General features: G+C 38.0%; 1 protein-coding gene across 4 annotated transcripts in view; it reads left to right on the plus strand.

Moving 5' to 3' along the window:
• DGKI (diacylglycerol kinase iota) overlaps positions 1-22761 on the plus strand; it is a 397632-nt gene that overhangs the window by 312230 nt on the left and 62641 nt on the right. For 2 of the 4 annotated variants that reach the window (XM_045565327.1, XM_045565329.1), the window contains 5 exons: positions 2140-2219; positions 4425-4469; positions 18563-18632; positions 20733-20773; positions 21673-21800. In XM_045565327.1, the coding sequence (XP_045421283.1) occupies positions 2140-2219; positions 4425-4469; positions 18563-18632; positions 20733-20773; positions 21673-21800 (364 nt within the window). Of the gene's footprint in view, positions 1-2114; positions 2220-4424; positions 4470-18562; positions 18633-20732; positions 20774-21672; positions 21801-22761 lie in introns of all 4 variants that reach the window. The other 2 variants (XM_045565330.1, XM_045565331.1) reach the window with 2 other exon arrangements.

Genomic DNA, 22761 nt, shown 5'->3' on the forward strand with positions numbered 1-22761 from the left:
TTTTTAATAGTCTAACTGAGAATGATTGCTTTAATCAGTACTTTTACTTATTGAATTTCCCTTCCATTCCCTTCAAAGATACATGATTACTGTGCTGAGAACGTTTTTGATGCTTATGTTTATCTTCAAAAATAAGGGAAAAACACTCTTCCAGATTATTATTCCCCCAAATATATGACAGTTCTTTGCCTACCCTGGAAAATTGACTTGCCCCTGAAATACACACTTTCTGTTTCACGTTTGAACTGTCCCTAAACTTATGTTCTTCCCTCTTTTACTATCATTTATTGAATATCTGCCATTTCTCTACCAAGCATTGGAGAAGTGAAGGTAAACAATCCATACTCAGTCACAGACTTCCATAGCTCGATAAGGTGACAGAGGCATTAAAGCTTTGTGTATGCAGGACTTCAGACACCTAAAGGAATTGGGGGGCGGGTATTGATCAGATATCCCTAGTGGAAAACAATCTAGGAGGTAATTTTGAGAAATAAACTCTGTTTCTTTTTCTCTAGACCACCCTTGCTCCTCTAGCTAAAAGATCAGATGGGCTCCATATCCTTCAGGGAACCTAAGGTCTACCCCTCAGACAAGAATTAGTCCTTCTCTTCTAATAGTTTTCAAATGACTAAGTTCGTACACCTAATATAGCCTATGTTTTATTTATTTATTATTTACATATTTTTGTTTATATGTATGCCTTCTGTACTATTTTGAGAGTTCCTCAAGATTTTTTTCATACATTTTAAATGTATCTTATGCTGCATATTATTAATTTTTAAAGCCCTAGCACTTTGCATTTTCAGATGGAGTTATTAATGATTAAGTTTTAAGAGTAAGTTCAATGAGTGAAGGATTTCAAAAAATTCTTTTTTTTTTTTGAGACAGAGTGTCACTTTGTTGCCCAGGCTAGAGTGAGTGCCGTGGCGTCAGCCTCGCTCACAGCAACCTCAAACTCTTGGGCTCAAGCGATCCTACTGCCTCAGCCTCCCGAGTAGCTGGGATTACAGGCATGTGCCACCATGCCCGGCTAATTTTTTCTATATATATATTTTTAGTTGTCCAGATAATTTATATCTATTTTTAGTAGAGACGGAGTCTGGCTCAGGCTGGTCTCAAACTCCTGACCTCAAGCGATCGACCCGCCTCGGCCTCCCAGAGGGCTAGGATTACAGGCGTGAGCCTCTGCGCCCAGCCTCAAAAAATTCTTAGTGAGCACTAGTGTCATATCATCTACTTGCTAGTTTCTAGTCAATTAATTCAAGATTTTGAAATGTTTTTGTTAAATCATGGATTTAATAGTGTAACTGTACTTTTCAAATAAGAAATATGCAAATATATCTTTTGAAGTTTTGGGAAGGAGATAATTTTTCAGTATTTCAAGAATCTTATGATTATAGGAGGTTCTATCTACTAAAGCCACTGTGTGACATTTGCCAGTGTGTAAGTAGGATTTCTTACAAGGTGTGTGACTGAGCTGCTGCTTATTGTTTCCTGAGGTTCTGCTGTTAACACAACTTCTGACCATCTTTAAAATCAGTCGGATTTTTAAGCTGTGCGCCTTCTAGAAGTTTTTCTTTTCTTTCTCTTTTTTTAAACATTTCATATATTTAGTTCTGGTGTTGGCCACCAGGTAGCAACAGTGCCTTGAGTAGCTCAAGTCTTGTAAAGAGGAAACTGCTGCAAACTGACAAAAAGATTAAGTCACACACATTCAGGAGAGAAAGATAAATAAGTGTCAAGAATCATGAATTTTTAATTCCTCCCTGGGACTGTGTCTTCATGCTGTCTGTTGCAAATGCAGGCACAAATTACCCAGTGGCCATGAGCAGCCCCCTAGTCCTGCCAATCCATTGTTACTGTGGCATGACAATCTCAGGGCTACTGAGGCAAAATGAGATGAAGGGCAGGTGGCAAGGGGCACGTGGATCATGCAAGGAAAGCGTATGACAACTGTAGACGAGAGGAGATTGAAATCATGAAGGAGGTATAGGGAGAGGGTGCTTATTTCTTTTTATGGAAATATACCCAAACCCATAATATTTATGAGATTGTTTTTTAACCATAAGAAACACATTTATGCCAATATAGAAAAATCAAATATGTTATTTTAGATTTTTCTTCTTCCTTCACCCTCAGCCATACCTCTGGGTATTCTAGTTGTGCGTGGAGACTGTGATTTGGAGACTTGCCGTATGTACATAGACCGCCTACAGGAGGTGAGTTTATTTAGCCAATTTTTTATTCTCCTTAGCTTTCCATTTTTGTAATAAATTACTAGCCATATATATTTGCTTCTGAAATGGTGCATTTGGGGAGGAAATGAATATGTGGCAGCCTTGTCCTTTAAGCATTCACTGCATGTCTCCCTCCTTCAGCCCCTTGGCTATTTTCCTCCTCTGGTGGTTGAAGTGGGAAAGGATTGATTGGGTTAACTACAGGGTGCTGTTACACTAGTGTGTCCTATAACTATAGCTTGGAACTTCTTGCCAGACTACATAACTGTATTTTTTGAGCTATACAGAATTTCAAAGGGCATTGATAAATAATGAAAGGAAACAGAGATTATTTAATGTTTTGTATCTAGCACAGACTTCCAACAGAAACAGCTAGATTTTTTTTAAAAAATGAAACTTCTGTAGGAAAGAAAAATCTATATTTCACAGGAATTTGTCAGAGCACAAAAAGGTAATCTATTATTTTTTTTCTCAATCTGGCCTTGGCATAGGGAAACAGAAAGGAAGTAATCCCATATATAATATTCCCAGGAATTTGACTTGCATCAGCAAAGCCAAGAGACCCAGACTCATCATTACGATTGTTGTTGGTTGTTTTTGCAAAATTTTGAGGGGGAGTATTAATTGTCTTCATTCCACAAATGGCAAAAAGTATAATAGTTTCTTTCTCATTGTTTCTTGATGAAAGACACACATTAGAGTCACTTTTCTCAGGTGAGACCTAGACATTTGTATTTTTAAAGCTGTTGTGTGATTCTGATAGATACCCCTTGATAAGCAACTCTCTCCCAGACAGCACATTATATATAAGTAAATATCATAAATAAAGTAGATGTATAGTGTTTAGAATCACTTCAAGTTGTAGCCATTTAGCTTTGAATATTAGATCCTATTTCTCTTGCTAGAAATAAATTCAGGTGAAAGGCATACAGTGATGTGAAAAATTACTAATTTTGAGAAATAGATGCCAAATTTTGAATACTAATATGGATAAGAGAAGAAGAGTCTACATATTTTATACTCATGACTTCCTTTAACTGTTTTGACTGAGGATAACTACTTAAATAAGTTAGAATCTGTAAACTTTTAGCATGTGGCTCAGGACCGAATCTGTATTTCTAGAACCTCTAGTATCTCATTTTTCAAAATAATTTTTGTATTTTATGGTGGAATCTCACTCAACAAACCTGCAATAAAAAAGGGAATCCTAATTGGTACCAAACCTTTTTTTTAAAAAAAAAAACACTTGGGTAACTTTGTTAACAAGACTTTACAATAGTCAAATACATGACTGATAAATTGACTTTGCTGAAGAACAACGTAACTGACTTCTTGGCATACTCATCACACCAATATTCAACTAAAAGTATGATTCTAAAAAAAGAGGAAAGAATGAACTCAGCAAATAAAGAGGAAAAGTTTTAAAACTCACTTGGGCACAGAGAGTAAGTAGATGAAGCCCTGTGGGAAGCAGGTGTCAGGACAAAGGGGCTCAGGAGTGCTGACATCTGTAAATAGAATCCCCGCACTCATTAGCAGGGAAGCCTGGGAGACATGACAACAGTGACAACTTAGTTATAAAAGTTTATAAAGGGAGTCAGGCTTTTAGAATCTGCCAGTAAAACCTCATTAATTTCAACCCTGCTAATTTGCCCTTCGTGATAATACAGAAATGGTCGGTGATTTTCTCATTGCAGTCTGTGAAAACCCATTTGCCAAGCAACTTATCAGGATAAACACAATTACCATGACAGTATGTATTTGATCTAAGATAAAGAAATTCTTTCCAAGTGTTTAAAGGGACTTCAGAAGCCTTCTTCACGAGCCAAAAGTTCAGAAGAAAATTAAACATGATTCTCATTTATTATAACAAAATTGCCTGTTCTTTACTTTTGATCTCCTCTATCCTTGAAATTATAATACATCATTCACCTCTAAACACTATTTAGGATTTACAAGTTTCAATAGCTAAATGACCTTCTTTCAGTCTAGCTTGCTGTGCTTTTATTATTTCTGGCATCACCTTCTTTGTTTAGCCTTGATGGATTTGGGTGAGTTAGATGCTTTCCAGATGAGCATAATAACATTAAATTGGGAGTTCACTTGATAGAGTTGTGGGGCAGCTTGTTCAAACTAATTTTAAGGTACGGATTTTTTTTTTTTTTTTTTTTTCATTTTTCTCATTAGGACCTGCAGTCAGTTTCTTCTGGCTCCCAGAGAGTTCATTACCAGGTAACACATAATTGACTCTCCTTGTTTCTTACCTTCTGGCCAAAAGAAGTCCATCTTTCAATTAATGTCTCATTTTGATTGAGAGTCCTCATCTTCCCTAGGGATAGAGTTCATTCCAAGAACCTAGTAAGGTTGTTATTCTGATTCTTTTGCATTTTTCTGATTTGCCTAGTCTAGCAGAAATATGGACTGTGGACTTTTTCCCAGATCATTTAGAAAAGATTATGAAATGAAGTGCTTTCAGTGACAAATATCAGAAAATTCAACTCAAGCTAGCTTAGCAAAGAAGGGCTGTTGATTCCCATAAGCAAAAAGTCCAGATCAAGGGTGGATTTCATGTCCCATTTGGTCCTGGTTCATACTCTGTTTTTCTGCTGGTCCTTCTGCTTTATTCTCCTCTTTCTGTCAATTTCACCTCAGGCTAGATGTTTTCATGGTCCAAGATGGCTGCCATTAGTAACCAGGGCTGTATGTTTTTTCCTTCACATCCAGGGAAAAGAATTCTTTGCTTCCCACAATCATTAAGCAAAAGTTCTAAAATGTAATGTGATTGGTTCATTCTTGTCTTTTGGACAAGAGCTAGTAAACTCAGTCTCCCTCTCTCTCTTATATGACCCATGTAAAGTCCATAAGAGAACACTCAGTTATCCTTTGCCCCAACAGACTTTGGGAGAGCAGTTTCTTCCCAACTTCCGTATCCTTCCTGTGTTGCACAGACATCTTCAAGCATCCTCTTACCATTAGATTTCTCAGGCACAATGCAGACACCAGCACACAGTATCACCTCAAACTGCAAGGGGCCCATACCATGCTCTTTGAGTGGTCCCATTAAAGCCTTTTTTTTTGAAAGCCCCCTGTACCCTGCCCTGTTGGGAGGGGTATGTGGGAGTCACAGCATGCCAGCAACTCTCTGCAAATAACTCTCCACAGGTCCTTTTATACCTCTATGTGAGGAGGGATTTAAGTTATGTTTAAATTTGTAAATCCTAGTTTAACACCTCACTTTCGATTTTGGTGTCTATTTTCCTACCCCTGAAACTTCCAGCTTAACATCCTTTGGCATAAACAACAAAAACAACAATGTAAAGAGAAGTCTATATCTTGTAGCCTTCTAGGTAGATTTCTTCCTGGGCCAATAGATACCCTCTACCAGCAGCCAGAACAGCTTATTTATCTTTAGGCTTAATGACAGGAGTGGTCTTTATATTCTTTTTTGTTTGTTTGTTTATTTTTTGAACAACATGTCATACAATTTTAGAGCTCTTTTTTTCCATCTGGCTGCAACTGAAGGAAAGAGAAGTCACTTAGGTGTGTTTACATTGAAAAAAATAAACTACTTCTAGACTGTTTTTTACTGACTGTTAAAAGGTAAATTTCTACCTTCTCTTTTTGTAGATAAACCACAACATTCCTCACATTGGCTATTTGCATATTTCTCTAGACCCACTATCTAGGTGTAATTTTATTTTTAAAAATGTTGTGCTTTTACAGGCTAGAACTGATCTCTAACAATTGGCAGTGGTAGTTATAAGATTATGAAGGTCTGTTTCTATAAAAGAATTTGTACTTTCTACTTCTATATATTTTGAACCTTTGCAACTTTATCATAATATTTTAAAAACTTATCCTAACTACTTTTATGCAAATAGTACACTTATTATCTGGCTTACGTCATATAGTCATTTTGGTGTGAAAGTTTTGATTGTGGATATTTTGTGCCATATTTTCTTTATGCCATGTTTGTACACATCTACAGAGATAAGGCATAGATGAGACTCTAGAATGTGATGAGGATATTTGTTTCATTTATTGTTTGGTAATAAAAACATGCAGAAGGATTAAGGATATTTTTCTGACTATGTCAAAATTTTGCTGCATTTTTTGTTTATTTGCAGTCAAGTCAAACCCTGGTGTCAAAACTGCTGCATTATAAATGTCACATGAGAAGGTTTTTCAACATGTAGGATAACCAATGCTGTAATCAAGGATGAGTGCCAGGAGTGTTACCTTTCCCCACACCCATCCTCCAGATGATGAATGGAGGGACCAGAGCTATAAAAAGCAGGGGCCTTTGACTATTAAGGGATGGCTGGAACAAAAAAGATCTGAAGAGCTCAGGATCTGCTCATTAAACAGGAAGCATAACCGAGAGAGACTGCATTAGGATTAACATGGCCAGGGCACAGGGAGAAGGTGGTGAGGAATTTCTGGAGCAGAGAATGGATTGCTGGTTGAGGCAAGAAGCTGAGGGAGATATCCTCAGTGGAGGAATAAGTGGGAGAGATGGGGAATAGAGTTCTGTGTTAGCCATACTGATATCAATATGCCTTAGATCCAAGAGGTTTGGTGAGTAGGAAGTTGAGTATGTGAATATTAAAGCTTATTAAAAAATTTAGGTCCAGAGATAGAAATTGGGGAGTTCTCTGCAAATGGATGGTGTGTAAAACTAAAAAGCTGGAAGAGATCCCTTTGGGGGAGTTTAGATAAAGAGGCTCCAGTGCTGTATCTGTACTTATTCATCAGTCAGCAAGAGCACAAATTGGAGAGAGCAATCAGTCAGGAAGACCCATGGAAATTGAGACGAACAGCAGGAGAGCTGGGAATCAGGAGGAAGTGGTATCATGGAAGCCAAGAATGAACTGTATTTCAGAAAAGAAAGAGTGAGGGACTGTGTCAGATGCTGTTGAGAGGCTGAGATAATGTGATTGATTTCTATGTTTTTTCTAGGGGTGCATAGTATAAAGTACATGAGACATAGGTGCTATTAATTTTTATGTAGAAAGAGACAAAACCAACTGGCAGGAAATTTAATACTAAATCTTTTGTTTCTTAATGCAGAAACTGATGATATCAGATTCCCTAGTTGGTCCCAGTGGAGGCTGGGGTGTTGTTGGATTAAAAACTGTAAGAAACATGAAGAACTAAATGCCTTAAATGCTTTTTAATGAGCTTTCTTTTGTATGAGATGGCATTAAATATGCTTAGAGAATTAATCGTGAAGAGAATGAGTAAACACCAGTAAGTTTGAAAACTTGAGAAATTCCTGTCAGCTCACTAATTTGCAGCTGGGATTTTAGCTGACTGTTTCTAAGGCTAGGAAAAAAACTAGAGAGAAAAGCAGCCTTTAGAAAGGTGTACATGTGCCCAAGATACCTTATTAGTGAGCCATATGGCAGTTCCTCGCCACTTAAGCATTTCACTACTTTGGTTTCTTCCTTTTCTGAATGCATAGTGAATTGCCAACAAAGCACTGAGGCTCAAAAATGACACCTCGTGTTAACCTAACAAGGCATTATGGGTCATACAAAAATGTGTTGGCTATTTTTAGCTTGCTGAAAATTCCTGCCTATACCATCTCTGAGGTCAAAATACAAAGGCCCCCTCCATCATAATAGCATCTATGTAAACTGTAACTAATACATAAGATGAGCAAAATGCATTGTGCTTGCAGATTTAAGATATTCTTGAGATTGGCAAATAAATTAAGATCCATAGAGAAATTGGAATCTATCTAGCTATGTGATAAAGATGCTTCCTTAGGCCACCTATGAGGAGACAATTACTTCTTTGCTTCCTTCCTAGAAATCATTATATCCTTTCTTAACCCCAAGTCATAAAATTACTAAGATTCTCAACCCCTGGAAGATTTTGCACCCACGCAGGTGACATTTGGCAGTGTCTGGAGACATTTTGTTGGAATCTATTGAGTAGAGGCAAAGGAAGCTGTTAAACACCCTGTAATGCACAGGGAAGCCCCTGCCACAAAGTTATCCATCCATCCCAATGTCAATAGTGCAGAACTTGAGAAACTCTGAGTCATTCCAATGGTTCTCAGGACATAACTGGGGACCACGGGAGGGTGTAAGTCCTAGGTGAGGGAAGGGGAAGGATAAAGAAAGAGGAGCCGGAAGAGAAGTAGTGTGCAAAAATAGAAAGAGGCATCTGTAGATACTGTAAGGTAGAATACAGAAAGAACCGGGAGCAATTAGGGGTTTTTCGTAGATATCCTGGGTTCCCCCTATTTTCCCAGGGTGATGCTCTGTGGGGCACTAGATGTTATGTGTTGCATCTTGATATTTTGGTGGCTACCATAGGATTCAATAGCAGGCACAAAAATGGATTCATCTAGGTGATTCCTTTCTCTAAGAATTAATTTATGTGAAAATAACACTAGAATGGTTGGGATATTTAAAAATAGATGTAACATTTTTGAAAAGTCCTTTTATCCTTTAGAACAGTACTGATGTCTTCACTTCCATAGGGAAAAAACTCTTGGTCACATCTGAGTCTCCATCCATTTGGTCATCCTCTGATCTCTTTTTCCCCCACACCTGCTCTTCTGGAGGGTGGGTCTGTGTGGTAGTCCAGGAAAGCTCTGTCTAGGCCTCGGCAAACAGCATTTTCCCACAAATGTTTCATTTATTTCCCTTCCCTTTGTGCTGGCTGGCCTTGGTCATCTCCCTCCTTTCTCTGTAATCTCTTCTTCCTTCGTTTGTTTTCTGGATTCTAGAAGAATCTTTCGGTGGATAGTGTGAAGCAAGGTTTAGAGAGTCTTCTCGGGAATTAATTGATCTTATTTTAGAGAAAAGCAGGGGCCCACTAGGAACTTTGGAGGATGCTGTTCCTTTGGACTAGATCGAAGCTGTCAGAATGGGTCACATGAGGAGTTAAGACTTGGCTCGGGCCAGGTCTGTTGGCTGTTCCAAGTAAAGGCAGCACTGCTAACACACACACAGAGTGTGATTATTGTTAGTGGAGGACCTTCTCACACAAACTGACTCTTGAAAATGCTAGAATATCTCTCATTTCTATCTCATTTCCCTCACTATTTCTTCATTGGCCAAAGCTGGCTCTCAGCACGGCCATCCCATTTCTGCATTCCTGTGCTATAGGAGTCGTGGGTGGTAACGTAGGTTCGAGGTGAAAGTGTTTTGAAATATAAAAATAACAGGAGCTTGTCTATTAATTGGGACTATAGTTATGCAGAGATACATAAAAACAGATTTGTATGCAACTTGATGACAGAAAAAAATGTGGGAGATGTTTGGGTAGACACATGAGAAATTTGGGTGGGTGAACTAGAGAAAAATTTAAAAGGAAGATGCTTATTGACTGGACATTATTAAATGAAGCAGAGATTCCCAACCCAAAGAACTTTTGCTTTGCCTCTGCTTACATCTTTGCTGAATTTTATGAAAGGAAAAAAATTTCATTCACAATGAAGGTATAGTTAGATGCCAGGTGAATGTTGCTTAATTAGAGAAGTTACTGGGGTGTGTAATGGGGCTGCTGTGCCTTCATTAAATTATGTGTGCATCAGCTGTGAGTAATTGAATGTAAATTAAGGGCAAGGTTAGCATATGCATGCCAAATAGTGGTTCGGATGATTTTCTCATCAATTTTATATAATTCATGCCAGTTGGCTTTCAGAAATATATGTATGAGAAATATCAGGTTTGCTTTTAGGCATGTGGCTATATTTTTAGCAGGAGAGACAGATTTTCCATTAACATATATCAAAAAAGAAAATTCGCATATCAGAGATTTTTGAAATGAGCAGTTTTTGTTAATATATTCATTTAAAGAGCATGTAATTTTAGAAGATTATTATATTTAAAATAGAAAGGAGCATGGTACATCTAAGGTTACGTTATTTGGCCCACATTATAGATCAATGACAGCTGCATTCATCTGAATCACATCATTTATATGAAGAATAATAACAGATCAAAAATGAGCAAGTCAAGAATCTTATCTCTGTGATGAATCATTGATTTGATTATGCAATTTGAGAGGACTGAGGAGACTAGAGGCCCTAAATTACCACTGAAAGCTGTAGATGTGATGGTTAGAGGCATGGCTCAGGTAATTATGTGACTATCTTCTGAAATGTAGCTGCATTCACACAATCACATTTCTTGAGTTTCTATAGTCAGATGCTTTTGAAAGATGCATATTTTTAAGTGTATATTTTTGGCTCTATAAGAAAATAGGTCACTGTACATCTTTTTTTTAATATGCAGCATTCACAAATCAAGCATCCTTCTAATCATTCATTCTTCTGCTTACTTGGTGATGAGAACATGGCCAGGCCCAACCTAGAGTTCCATGAAACTAATGTCTGCCTTGGAACCAGTACTCACCCCTCTGTGAAGGGCTGTTTTGTTTTTCTCACTTCCTCTTTCCTGCTCAAGTCTGATTCATGATCCACATTGCACTGCTGGTCACCCTCCTGCAGAGACAGGAGGATGCCCCTGAGTCCAGGATTCCTTAATGCCAGGGTCACTCACTCTGTCTGTCTGCCAGAGCCTCTGTGAGAACAGGGAGGTGTTTACCTGATGTGCGGTGTATCGCCCACAATGGGTTATTAATGAGAGTTACTTTAAACAAAAATTACAGCAAATTCAGTATTACCTCTATACTAGCATCACTATTATTCTCTTGTGTTCTGATTCTGTTTTGGGGGGGCGGGGTACAAGAGAAAGGTGTGTAAACAGAGAAGATGCAGGAATTACTTGTATACTGTGTGCATACCAGCTTAATTACCTATGTGGTCATTATTAGTTAAGAACGTCTGAATATAAAAAGTTTATAGACCACGGCTTTAACTTGTGAATTCCTCTCTGATAATCTGCTTCTCTTTAGTCCTGCTCCATTTTTAACCCATACAATATGCATTTCTTTCTGATATCAAGGATCTCATGGTATCTCTTGGCTTTCATAAGCTATGCATGTTATGAAGTCTGCCAGGTTTTATGATCTTGGCTTACCTTGGTTTTCAGATCGTACGTAATTCTAGACTTCTGCTTGATTTTTAACTCCTCACCCAATGTAGACCTTTCTGATATGAATCCTTTTCTACCTTTTCCTACATTGATACAAAGTTACACATAGACATACATGAATATACATGTAGGATTTGTTTGTTTTTTAAAATAAAAGTAGATTTATAATTTATATATGCTCACTATACCTATTATACCACAATGTACTTTTAACAGCAATATACCATGGATTTTATATTTGCTAATAAGTGAAGCTATAACTCAGCCTTTTAAAACTACCCCTCTATTCATTGGTGTATATTTGACTCTATATCTGTGGATAGACATTCTTAGGTTATATATAGTTGTTGCCATTGTTTTTGTGAACAATGCTGCAATAAACGGTATGGTGCAGATTTGAAACTAAAGACATAACAGAAATTATAACCATGTCACATGCTAAAAACCTATTAAGACTGGCCATACTTGTATGGAATTTAGAATTGTAATCACATAACACATATAGCAAAGTTATCTAAAAATCTATAATTGGAATTTTCTTTAAGTGAATGTAGCCTCAGTTCCTTGTCTCTGGGTTGTGGTTCTCTACCCCTCCCATTGATTACCATATTTCTATGGGATTCTTAAGCAGCAAGGTACATAGTGGTGGTAAGTGGAAAGACAAACATAACTGGAGAATTTGCAGGTGCAGAAACTGAGAGTTACCAGGAGTGAACTTGCTGATAGGGAACAAGGAAGATGGATTTGACAATTAGTGAGAGCTAAAACTATGGAAAATCCCTAAATACTAGAGTAGAAAGAAGGTCTTCATAGCAATTAAGATCATTCTAACTTTTGCTTTTTTGTGTGTGTGTTTTGTCTAGAAAACTCTTATCTTCAGACTCAGTCTATATAAAATCCCACCATCCTTCAAAACCCCAAATAATGCCAATTCTTCTAGAAGCTATAAAACCCATTATGTAAGATAATGGGTTCCAAGTAAAAGAGGTCTATATACTCTACCACTTAATAACTGGGGACTTTTGAGTAGTTAACTTAAATTCTCATGACTGCAGATCTTCATTTGTGCAGAAGAGGTTCAGGACGAATAGTGGGGTGGGTGGTAGGATAGGTAGGTAGGAGCTAGATTATGCAGCCTTCTTAATAACAAAACAAAAAAAATATTGCACACAAACAGAAGGTTATGGCTTAAAATTAACCTATTATTGAGACTGTAACCTAATATTTCTAAATTAACTCTGTGGCAGTGGCCAGATAACGCCAAAACCAAGTGGGATAGTTTTGTGAGACTTGAACATTCCAATGTAGTAACTATACTGCTGAGGGAAGTTTTCCCAACTATAAAGTATTTGGTAGATGAAATAAAAAAAACTGAATAGTCTGAATTTTATTTAATATGTAGTCACCAAGGAATACAGAAGTAGAGCCATGTTTATGGAAGATTCTCAGAAGTAAAAAGTGAGCAAACTATAAAAGGAGGAAAAAGAAGAAAAATTACCAGCCACCAAAATGGTCTTCAGTGATTTTTGACAGCTTGTCTAGATTAGTGTTTCTTATCTTTCAATGCCAGACAATGAAGATGAGGCAGGGCAGAAGCTGTAGGCAGAGGACTAAGAGTAGAAGGAGGGGATGAGAGACAGCCACAGTCAACAGCTGTCTGTTCTACTTGACAGCATGACAACCAGCCTTTGTGTAACTGGGTCGAATGATTAAGGATTGTGCCTCGTGACACTTTTTAGCCATATATCACTGCCAGAACTGTTTAAAAACAACTTCCCCAGACCAAAGATTGTTACCTCCAAATTCAGACTAGAAGGGAAAGGCTTTCTTAAATGGGAAATGGGCCTTTCATTTGCTCTTCCAGCAATTAATGTCTTCTGAGATCTGCTGTTTTCATTAGCAGACTCTGATTCTATTGGCAGCTGACTCAAAATCCTTTCCCTGAAATTGGTGGCTTTTGGCAACAGCCAGGAAATAAATTAAAATCATAATTAAAATAGCCATCCCTTGGGAAAATAAGTTGAAACTCAGTAAATCAGACTTCTAGTAACTCCAAAAAGAAGTGTGGAGAACACTCAAACAGGAGCCACCCTTTGAAGACACGGTCCATGTTTTGTTCTTTGTGACCTTGTAGTCACATGCCTTGTGCTTCATTGGCTTTAGTAAATATACATTGAAAAGGTAGATCACAATGGTATTACCGGAATAGGAATAATTTATAGTTGTGACAGCTAACAGCCCAAATCAGCAAGTGAAAAGTTAATTTTGGTTAAACTAAGGAAATACCAAGTAAGCACAGTTACTATGGAATTAGGAAGGGAGAAGGCAGTGAAAGAAAATGTCCTGAAAAATATTGCTGTTGGTGGTAGAAGACATTCAGCCTTGCAGACAATACCCTGTACTTAAGACAATTACATAACTTCTAATATTGTGAAAAGAGGCATTGGATTGCTGATTAAGACAAGCCCTGCAAGCACCAGACCAACAAATGGCATGATTTGAGCCTTTGTTTAATGTTCTTCTTTTTTTGTGTCCACTCATACAAATTTGTCCTATTTCTTCCTTTTCTCTCAAATGCGGAATCTGAGCGCAAATGTATTTATGGATAAAACAGTGTTGGCTGGGGTAGCGCCCTCTAAATGATCTCCTTTGGAATGTGGCCCCTCATGAGACTAAAGGTCACACTTGTTTTAGGTAAAATAATTTTGTCTCCACTGCCCCAGCATTACTTGTATAACTGTATCTGCATATCAACATGTACCAGCAATGGATGAAACATTTTACATATCATTTCATTTATTCCTCAAAAGAACCCTTTATCATAGACACTATTGTAGCCGTTTTTAAATGAGGTGTTCAAGATACAGACTAGGAAGAAACTTGCCTAAATTCTCATAGATGGTAGCCGGTGGGTACAGGACTGTGGTGACCCTCACAGCTGGTGCTCTTGGTGGTCAGCCTCTCATTGCCTCTGGGGTTGCTGCTTCATCAGGGCTGGATCAGATACAGTCTCTCACCTTGTTTTTCCCTCCCCTTCATGGGTCTGTCATTTTAACACCTCAAGGACAGGAACATTTTTTTGTCATCTCAATTCTTAGCCTGTCTGTGATGACCATGATCTCATCCTACAAAAATTTTCAGTTTTCCAAAGCAGACTTTCTTACTATCTTTTCACTTAGTTTTTCTGATAAAGTGAAATCCAGCCACCACCAGATCTGTCCCTAGCCTGCTCTTCACCGAGTTCCCCCTCAGATATTTGAGATGTAGTTCCAGCATCCAGTTATGCTTAGTAACTGGATTTCCTTGTTTTTATTATTTTATAGATTGTTGGTATATTTTGTAGCTGTGTTTTCCATTTTGTTGATCCGCTACATCAGAACACCATCTTAACACTGATTTCAGAAAATTCTCTAATTTTTAGTGTCCCAGTGTAGGTCAGGTATTTTCATCTGCATATCTGTGTATGGACTATATCCAACGGCAAAATTTTGTTGAGACTTGATGCTTTTATGTATCTTTTTGTATATGTAAAATGTTTAAAGAAACAGTTTAATTGAATTATAAATCTATCCAGATATTAATTACATTTTTCTTTAGAATTCAAATGACTTTTAACATAGGAACTTGTTATGCTAATAACTATCCCCTTAAGAACTCTTTTTTTATGAAAAAGGTGGAAAGAGTTTCAAAAAAAGAAGGAAGAGGACATAAACCTATTTCAGGAAAGCATTTTAGAAAAGTTAGGGCTCTATTTGTGCTTCTCTAATAACCTCCAAAATTGCAGTTTCATCTTCAATTTACTTGAAGAGTATGCAATTATTTTTCAATAAAATTGTCTCTTTTAATCAGATTGCTATGCCTTTAATTATGTGTTATTTATCTTCAATTATTAAAACTATTCAATTCTCGATATACTTTTTTCCCTTGTCTGATTATAAAAATAAACATAAGTAGAAGAACTTAAGGCACTGAAAACAAATGTTAAGGAGGACCATAAACGAAATAAATAAAAAGTTTGAGTCCTTCTGTGCAGGAATTGACCTGATTTCAACCCACTATTGAGAGAATAGCCACAAGCTCACAGAGCTTGTGTTGTTTGGCACTACAATCACCAGTGAGTTGGAAACAGTGATTTCTATTCTTTCAAGTCTTTGGATATTTTTTAAGGCGTTTTACTGATCAGAATCTTCTTATTTTGTTGAATTCCCTCTGACCTAGATTTTTTATTTAGATTAGTATCTTTTTAACTTTTTGGGAATCTGAGATCTCTTTGATAATCTAGAAAGCACTGGTTCCTCTTTCCAGGAAAATGCACATACATAGAGACACACCAAATCTAGCCAAAATTTCAGAGAATTCAAGGATTGTTGAAGCTATTTGAAGACCCATTAAAATGTTTTAAAAAGCTTTATGGCAAGCAATGTATTTTCACTAAGGAAAATGATAACATTCTCTTTAGACAAAACCTCTTTAAGAATGTCAAGTTTTATCACATACATTGTGTATAAGAATGTGGAATAAATGAGTGAATACAAATAAGTAAAATAAATAAGTAAAGTCAGGCACATACATAAAATTCTCCAGATACAGACACCTGCACATACAAAGGTGCACCCTGTCAATATTTCTTCATCAGCCTGTGCTAAACTAGCCATGAGGCTGAGGCCGTATGTCAGTCTACATTTTACTAAACTAAACTAAATAATATCTACTTTTATCTAATTAAATATCCCAGTGATAGCATTATCTATTCTTAGGTTTTTAAAATGATAAATCAAGCAGTTCTATAGTCTTTCAGTTGATTTTTACCTAGGAAACGTAAGGTATGTTTCCATGGTGTTCCCTATAGTATATTCAACATCAAAATTCAGAAAGTGTTCTTGATGTTTAATCCCACGTTTCTGTTTAATACCTTTATTTATTAGCTTTCATAGTTGTCACTAAACATTTCAAATCACTTTCGAATTTCTTGGTCTATAATTACATTTCTCACCCAAACTGAGAGATGTCAGTAGCTTTACATATTTTACAAAAATGCATTAAGAACCTTAAATTCCTTTGAGACAAGATATCACATGTGTCAAAATATAATTCTCAAATGTTAAACATAATTCTCGTATAAATAGGTACTGAGAACATGTCAAGATTTCATTTAGCTCAGCCAGCAGGATGACAAAGCCAGTTCAAAAAAGAGGATATCTATGTATCTATCTGTGTATCCATAGCTATATCAATTCTATATCCATAAATTTAAGTTTTGGTAGCAGTCCTGAGTGAGGCCAATTTTTCCTCTATCACCTATTTAATTTGCAGGATTCATTCATATTAAAAACTCCATACACCCAAGATTTCTAGTAATAAGATGGGTCTCTTTCGTCCTGGTAACTTTAGGCCCATGGTGCGTTAGCACAGCATCAGACTCACCCAAAAGGCTTGTGAAAACAGATTTCTGGGTTCGACTCCTAGGACTTCTGTAGACCTGGGATCTGTGGAATCTGTATTTCTAACAAGTTTCTAGCTAAGGCTGCTGTTCCAGAGTGCACACTTTGAGAACCATTGAGCATAGGCTTTGCTTGAGGATCAAGTAAGACAGCAGGGAGTGTTGATTAAGGCCCAAGTAAGTCAATGCAACCTCTAATTGGCTCTCTTTCTTCTTCTCCTGTCCCCTCGGTACACACAAGATCATCCACACCGTGGCTTCAGCTGCCAAGTTGATGTCACTGCCAGCACAGCTGCAGTCCCAGGCTGCTTCCTACGTTTGAACATTTCAAATCCCTCATAAGGGTCAAACTCCCAGTATCTTTCCCACAGAGACCTGGCCTCCCTCATTTGTCCCATTTCTGTCAGCAATTTCAGTTTCACTGCAAGCCACGTTGGAATGCTCCAAATCATGTGTTTCAAACTAGAAAGTGCTTTTTTCAAAATAAATTTTTTTTTTCAGTTATCATAGGCAGAAATTCTCTGAGTAGGGAAAATTTTTAATTTTTTAAAGTTTGGAATCCTAGAGAGATAATAATTTCAGTTTTCAATCTGCCAGTTCTCTAGTCTGTTCTGCTACGTAGCCTTAATTTCTTATAAGAAATAAAAGCTTCAGAGACTCCAAGGAAGTTTGAGGACTGAGAGTAGTATTAAATCAGGGAAGCAAGCTGGTCCTGGAAATCTCTTGGAAGAACAGCTTTCCAAGATTGGCAGGTCAGAAGCTAGGTTTCTAGAGGTCAGGGTTGACGTGGGTAGATGGGAATTGGAGGCAGGAGATACTAAACACGTACGTCAGGGTTTGGAGGGGCAAGGAAGGAGAGATTAAGAAAATCATCAGAAGATGTAACAGGATCAGCTGAGGGGACTTCATTTTTGGGGGGAGGGAGAAGCACTGAAATCAGAAGACTTAGACCAAGGGTGAGGAAGTGGATTTTAGTAATAACATAGAAATCGAGTTTGAAACGAGGAAGGAGGATAGTGCAGAGACTACATTAAGTGCTTAGCTTTGGAGAGGAGAGAAATATTTTTATCTAAGCCTAGAGGAAAGAATGAGAGTGCTTATATCAGGTAGCCTTGATGTTAAATATTCAAGGGATAACTGGAGGTCTTAGAATTGAGAAACCTAGAGAATGCTAAGGCAGATGAGCACCTTGCTGGCTGGGTCAATGTTGGACAGGATGATTTTGTCCTGGGCCAGCCTGGCACAACTTCTTTTCCTCCTTGTCTACCACTCAGCAATCAGTTTCAGTGGAGAAGGCCGAGGATAGGGATGACCTCAACATATGAGGTTGATTTTCTTTGTTTCCATGTAGATGAATGACTGTGTATAGCAGACACTACTCTAGTTCCAAGGAGATTTGAAACTGCACATGGATGCAGTTGTTTTTCTTACATACTATAAATCTCGTCTGGCCAGTTGATAAAGTTTGATTCCTTCCTATTCTGTGCCAATGCCTCAGACCTATGTGGAGAACCCAAGTGTCAGTGACAGCCAGCTGCCACCAGTTCCTTGGTTACCCAAAGGGAATAAAGGAGATTTCCAAAAGGAGATAAACATCCCGAGTTAGATCCTTTATGAATGTTTCATGAAATAATAGAAAACTTCCTGGAAATTTTATGGGGGAGTTGTTTTTAAAAGTTCTATGAAATAATTTCACAGCAGAACCACTGTTTCTGTTTCTAGTAAAAAATGTGATTTGGTCTTCTCACCAGTGCTTTATTTAGGAAAGAATGCTCGCTCCTGGAGGTAGGTGCCATGGCAGAGTGTCGTGAGGGCAGCCCCTCAGGTTACTCACATGGAGCCACTAGAATGTGTGTGTCTCTTTCCAGGACCGAGAAACCTCCTTCCCCAGGGCTCTCTCAGCTCAGAGGCTCTCCCCTCGCTGGTGCTTCCTAGATGGTGAGTGTTTCTGCATTTCTTGGGCAGCGGGGGAAGGGTGTTGGGAAAGTTGCAGAGCAAGGCATCCATTGATAGAGTGGACTCTAGTTTTCCAAAAGATCATTCAGAAGCCTGTGTTACTCCACGTGACTGGTATTTGCATCTCAAACCATGTGGACTTGCTGAGGTTGCAGTACCCTTTCCTGAAGTCATTTCCTCCCAAAGCAAGTTGCTTAACTCTGGCTGAACTCAACATCACCTTGCTGCAGCTGAAGTTTCCCTTTCATCCATCCGCTTTCCCTAAACCTTGCTAAATGCCTACCTTAAATTAATTCAGGCCTATAGCCGGATTCTATAAGCACAGGATGGGTACTCGCTTCTGTGTTGTTTGCATGTTATGGTACTTTCAGAAGGCCATCATTTCAGTATGATATATATATTTGTAAAAAGGGTAGAAAATTTCAGTTGCATTCACATCTACTCTGCTGAGCATGATGTATTGCATGCCTAGTAAGTTATCTTATGATTATTTAATGAGTCCATTTTCTATCTCAAGCATCTCTCACTGTCCTAGACACTGTCTAATGTGGCATTTGTATTCAATTGACCATATTTCAATACATTCTCACCTCGGTATATTCTTGTTTATATACTACCCGATGTATCGTCTACCCAGTCTCTCTCTTGTGTATGTGCAGACATGGTTTTCATTGCAGACCTTTTTTTTGCTTATCTGCGTGTACATCTGAGAGGACATACATGTGGATAAGAGTATGACAGGATGTGTGAGTGTGGGAACCGTATTATGGATCTGCATGAGATAGAACCCACATTAATGCAGGTTTTCATTCATGGCTCATCAACTGCCTCTGAAAATGTTCCTCCAGCTTCTTTATTCCAATAGCCCTGAGATACACAATCATCTGTTGTTCCTGAATTCACAGAGGAACAACTTACAGTTAAGAGAATTGTGAAAATATTTATATGCAATGTTCTATATAAAGTCTTAGATGCAACTGCAAGTATAGATAACAGTCTTAACCCAGATAATGGTTTTATTCTATAAAGAGTTTCATTAAAAACCTCTAAAAGGTGACTGCAGTCATGGCCAAGAAGAACAAGTAGCTTAAGTGCCTCTGAGGAAGTTGTTACTCTATTCTTACCCTTTAGAGAGCAGGGACCATAACTGGCTTGCTTCTCAGCTCAGTTTCCTATGGAGAGAAGCTACTCATTAAGTATCTGTGATTTTTAAATGATTACTTGCATTTCGAGTTTTTCTCTCTCATGCTGTGATATTTTTGTGAAAAATTTATTTGTAATATTTAGACTCAGATTGAAGTGAGGAGGAACATAATTTTTTAATATTAAGAATAATCAAAATAGTTTCTAGAGATATGAAATTTATAATTTAGATTATTTTTTCAAACTACAGATATAGTTAAATCCCCCTTTAAAGATGCTTAAAAGTAATTTTTTTTGCTGTTTTGGTTTCCTTCAGATGTGGTTCAAGGGATGCGGTTTGAAAGTGAAATGATTCATTTGAGACCAGATGTGGTCCCTGCCCTAAATCTTCAAGCTGTTTCCTAAAATGGGAGCCCATCTAACTACAGTTTTTTTCTGCCTTTATTTACTTAATAAATATTGAGTCCCAGCTCTGTTTAAGATCCTGTGCTACTTTCTGGGGACATAAACGAATGAATGGAACAGAGACCTTTAAAGAGCCAGGCTTCTGACTTAGTCTCACAGTACCTGTGGAGACAGTCTCTAGAAGTTTAAGCAAAGTGTAGATGTGCACAGAGGTAGGAGCAATGAATTTGGTCTGGGCTAGGGAGGTTGGGACTGAAGCATGTTTCACAAAGGCAAAAGCATTTGAGTTGGTCTTATAAGACAAGTAAGATTTAGATGGCCATGGCAAAGGGGAAGTACTTTCTAAGCACTGGAATAGCAATGGCAGAGCCGTGGAAGTGCTGAGCTTTTCTTAATAGATTTGGGGACTGGCCAGTGGTCTAGCATGACTGGAATGCAAGGGTTTGACTGGCACAGTGGAAGAGAAGGCTGTACGCTTGGTGCTAGATCACAGAACACTCTGATTGCCGTGTCCTTTTTTCTCCCCACCCCCAGCAACTTCTGCTGATCGCTTTTATCGAATAGACAGATCTCAGGTAAGTTTTCTTCAACCTGCTTATGACATTGAAAAGTTCCCAAGTCAGTATACTTTATTGGTAGCTAATCTTACACATTTTTCTAACAAAAACACTGAAACATGTACAAATTTTGTAATGGTATAACCTAAGCTCTGAACCTTTTATTTGTCTTCCTGTGTTTTATGATTTATGGACCCTAGATGACATGGCTTGACCTTGCAAATGAGTACAGAAAATAACTGAGCTTGTGGACATTATCACCACCCTGCACTGCAAATTTTCATTCACACTGGTCCTTTTACTCCTCCTTAGCCGAATTTTATGCCTTTTAAGGTTTATATCTGGTTACTAAGTTTGAGACCCCAAGTGTATATCTGGGCTACTTAGTTTCAGTTCATCAATCCCCAGAGGTCAGTAATGAGGAAAAAAATGCTTTTGCCCAAGGTTAACATGTCCTCCCACTGTCCAAATTCTCCTGGAAAAAAATGTACAGTTTTGAACCCAATGATAAAACCGGTTGTCAACCATGCCACTTAGCTTTGACCAGACCCTGGGTGCAGAAGTTCAGGCTGTCATACACTCATGCTGGACCAAGTGGCATGTGGGGTGTCACTTCTCTGCTAGTATTTGGGAAGAGGAAGAGATGAGGGCATTTCTGGCTATATCTAATTAAGATCCTGGTCAACTGGGAATCCTGAACCAAGAGGATTCATCTCTCCCTGTCGCCCACTGCCTACTCCAGTTTTGGTTCAGGGAGGAATGTCAATTGATCAGGCTTCTGACAATACACTGTGATCATTTGACATGTCATGGAATTTCATTATTCCTCCAGACCAAAAGTGCTTTGTTTTGTTATTCTTTAGATGACAGATTTGAGCATCCTGTCAATCATCTCACAAACTTATTTTCTTCATTAGGAACATTTGCACTTTGTGATGGAGATTTCCCAAGATGAGATTTTTATTCTGGACCCCGATATGGCAGTGTCACAGGCAGCGGGGACACCTCCAGGAATGCCCGATTTGGTAGTGGAGCAAGCCTCGGGGTGAGTGTGCTTCTTTGTTGGTGCTAGTATAAGGCTGGCCACAGGTGACTTCTAGGCCTGATTTGGCTTTGGACTTGACATTCTTTTTTTTTTTTTTTTCCACCCTGCTGGGACAAGTCCCTTGGCTATTCTTTTTCTTTTATTTTCATTTTTTTAATATTATGGGGGTACACTTTGGTCACATAAATTGCCTTTGCACTGCCCAAGTCAAAGCTACAAGTGTGCCCATCCCCCAGACATTGCATACTGCACTCATTAGGTGTGCATTTACCCATCTCTTCCTTCCCCTTCCCACCTGCCTGATCCATGATGAATGTTACATCCATATGTGCACATAAGTGTTGATCAAATAGTACCAATTTGATAAAGAGTACATGTGGTGCTTGTTTTTCCATTCTTGTGATACCTCACTTTGAAGGATGGGCTCAACCACTATCCATGATAATATAAGAGGTGCTAGTTCATCGTTGTTTTCTGTAGTTGAATAGTATTCCATGATACACATATACCACATTTGATTAATCTGCTCATGTATTGATGGGCACTTGGGTCGTTTCCACATCTTTGCAATTGTGAATCATGCTGTTATAAACATTTAAGTGCAGATGTCTTTTTTATAGAATGTCTTTTTTTCATTTGGGCAAATACCCAGCAGTGGGATTGCTGGATCAAATGGTAGTTCTACTTGTAGCTCTTTGAGGTGTCTCCATAATACTTTTCAAAGAGTTTATACTAGTTTGCAGTTCCACCAGCAGTGTATGAGCGTTTCTATCTCTCTGCATCCATGCCAACATTTGTTGTTTTGGGACTTTTTGATAAAAGCTGTTCTCACTGGAGTTAAGTGATGTCTCATTGTGGTTTTGATTTGCATTTCCCTGATGATTAGAGATGTTGAGCATTTTTTCATATGTTTGTTGGCCATTAGTCTATTTTCTTTTCAAAAGTTTCTGTTTATGTCCTT

The sequence above is a fragment of the Lemur catta genome, chromosome 11 (assembly GCF_020740605.2).
Source record: "Lemur catta isolate mLemCat1 chromosome 11, mLemCat1.pri, whole genome shotgun sequence".
In the NCBI taxonomy this organism is placed as follows: Eukaryota; Metazoa; Chordata; class Mammalia; order Primates; family Lemuridae; genus Lemur; species Lemur catta.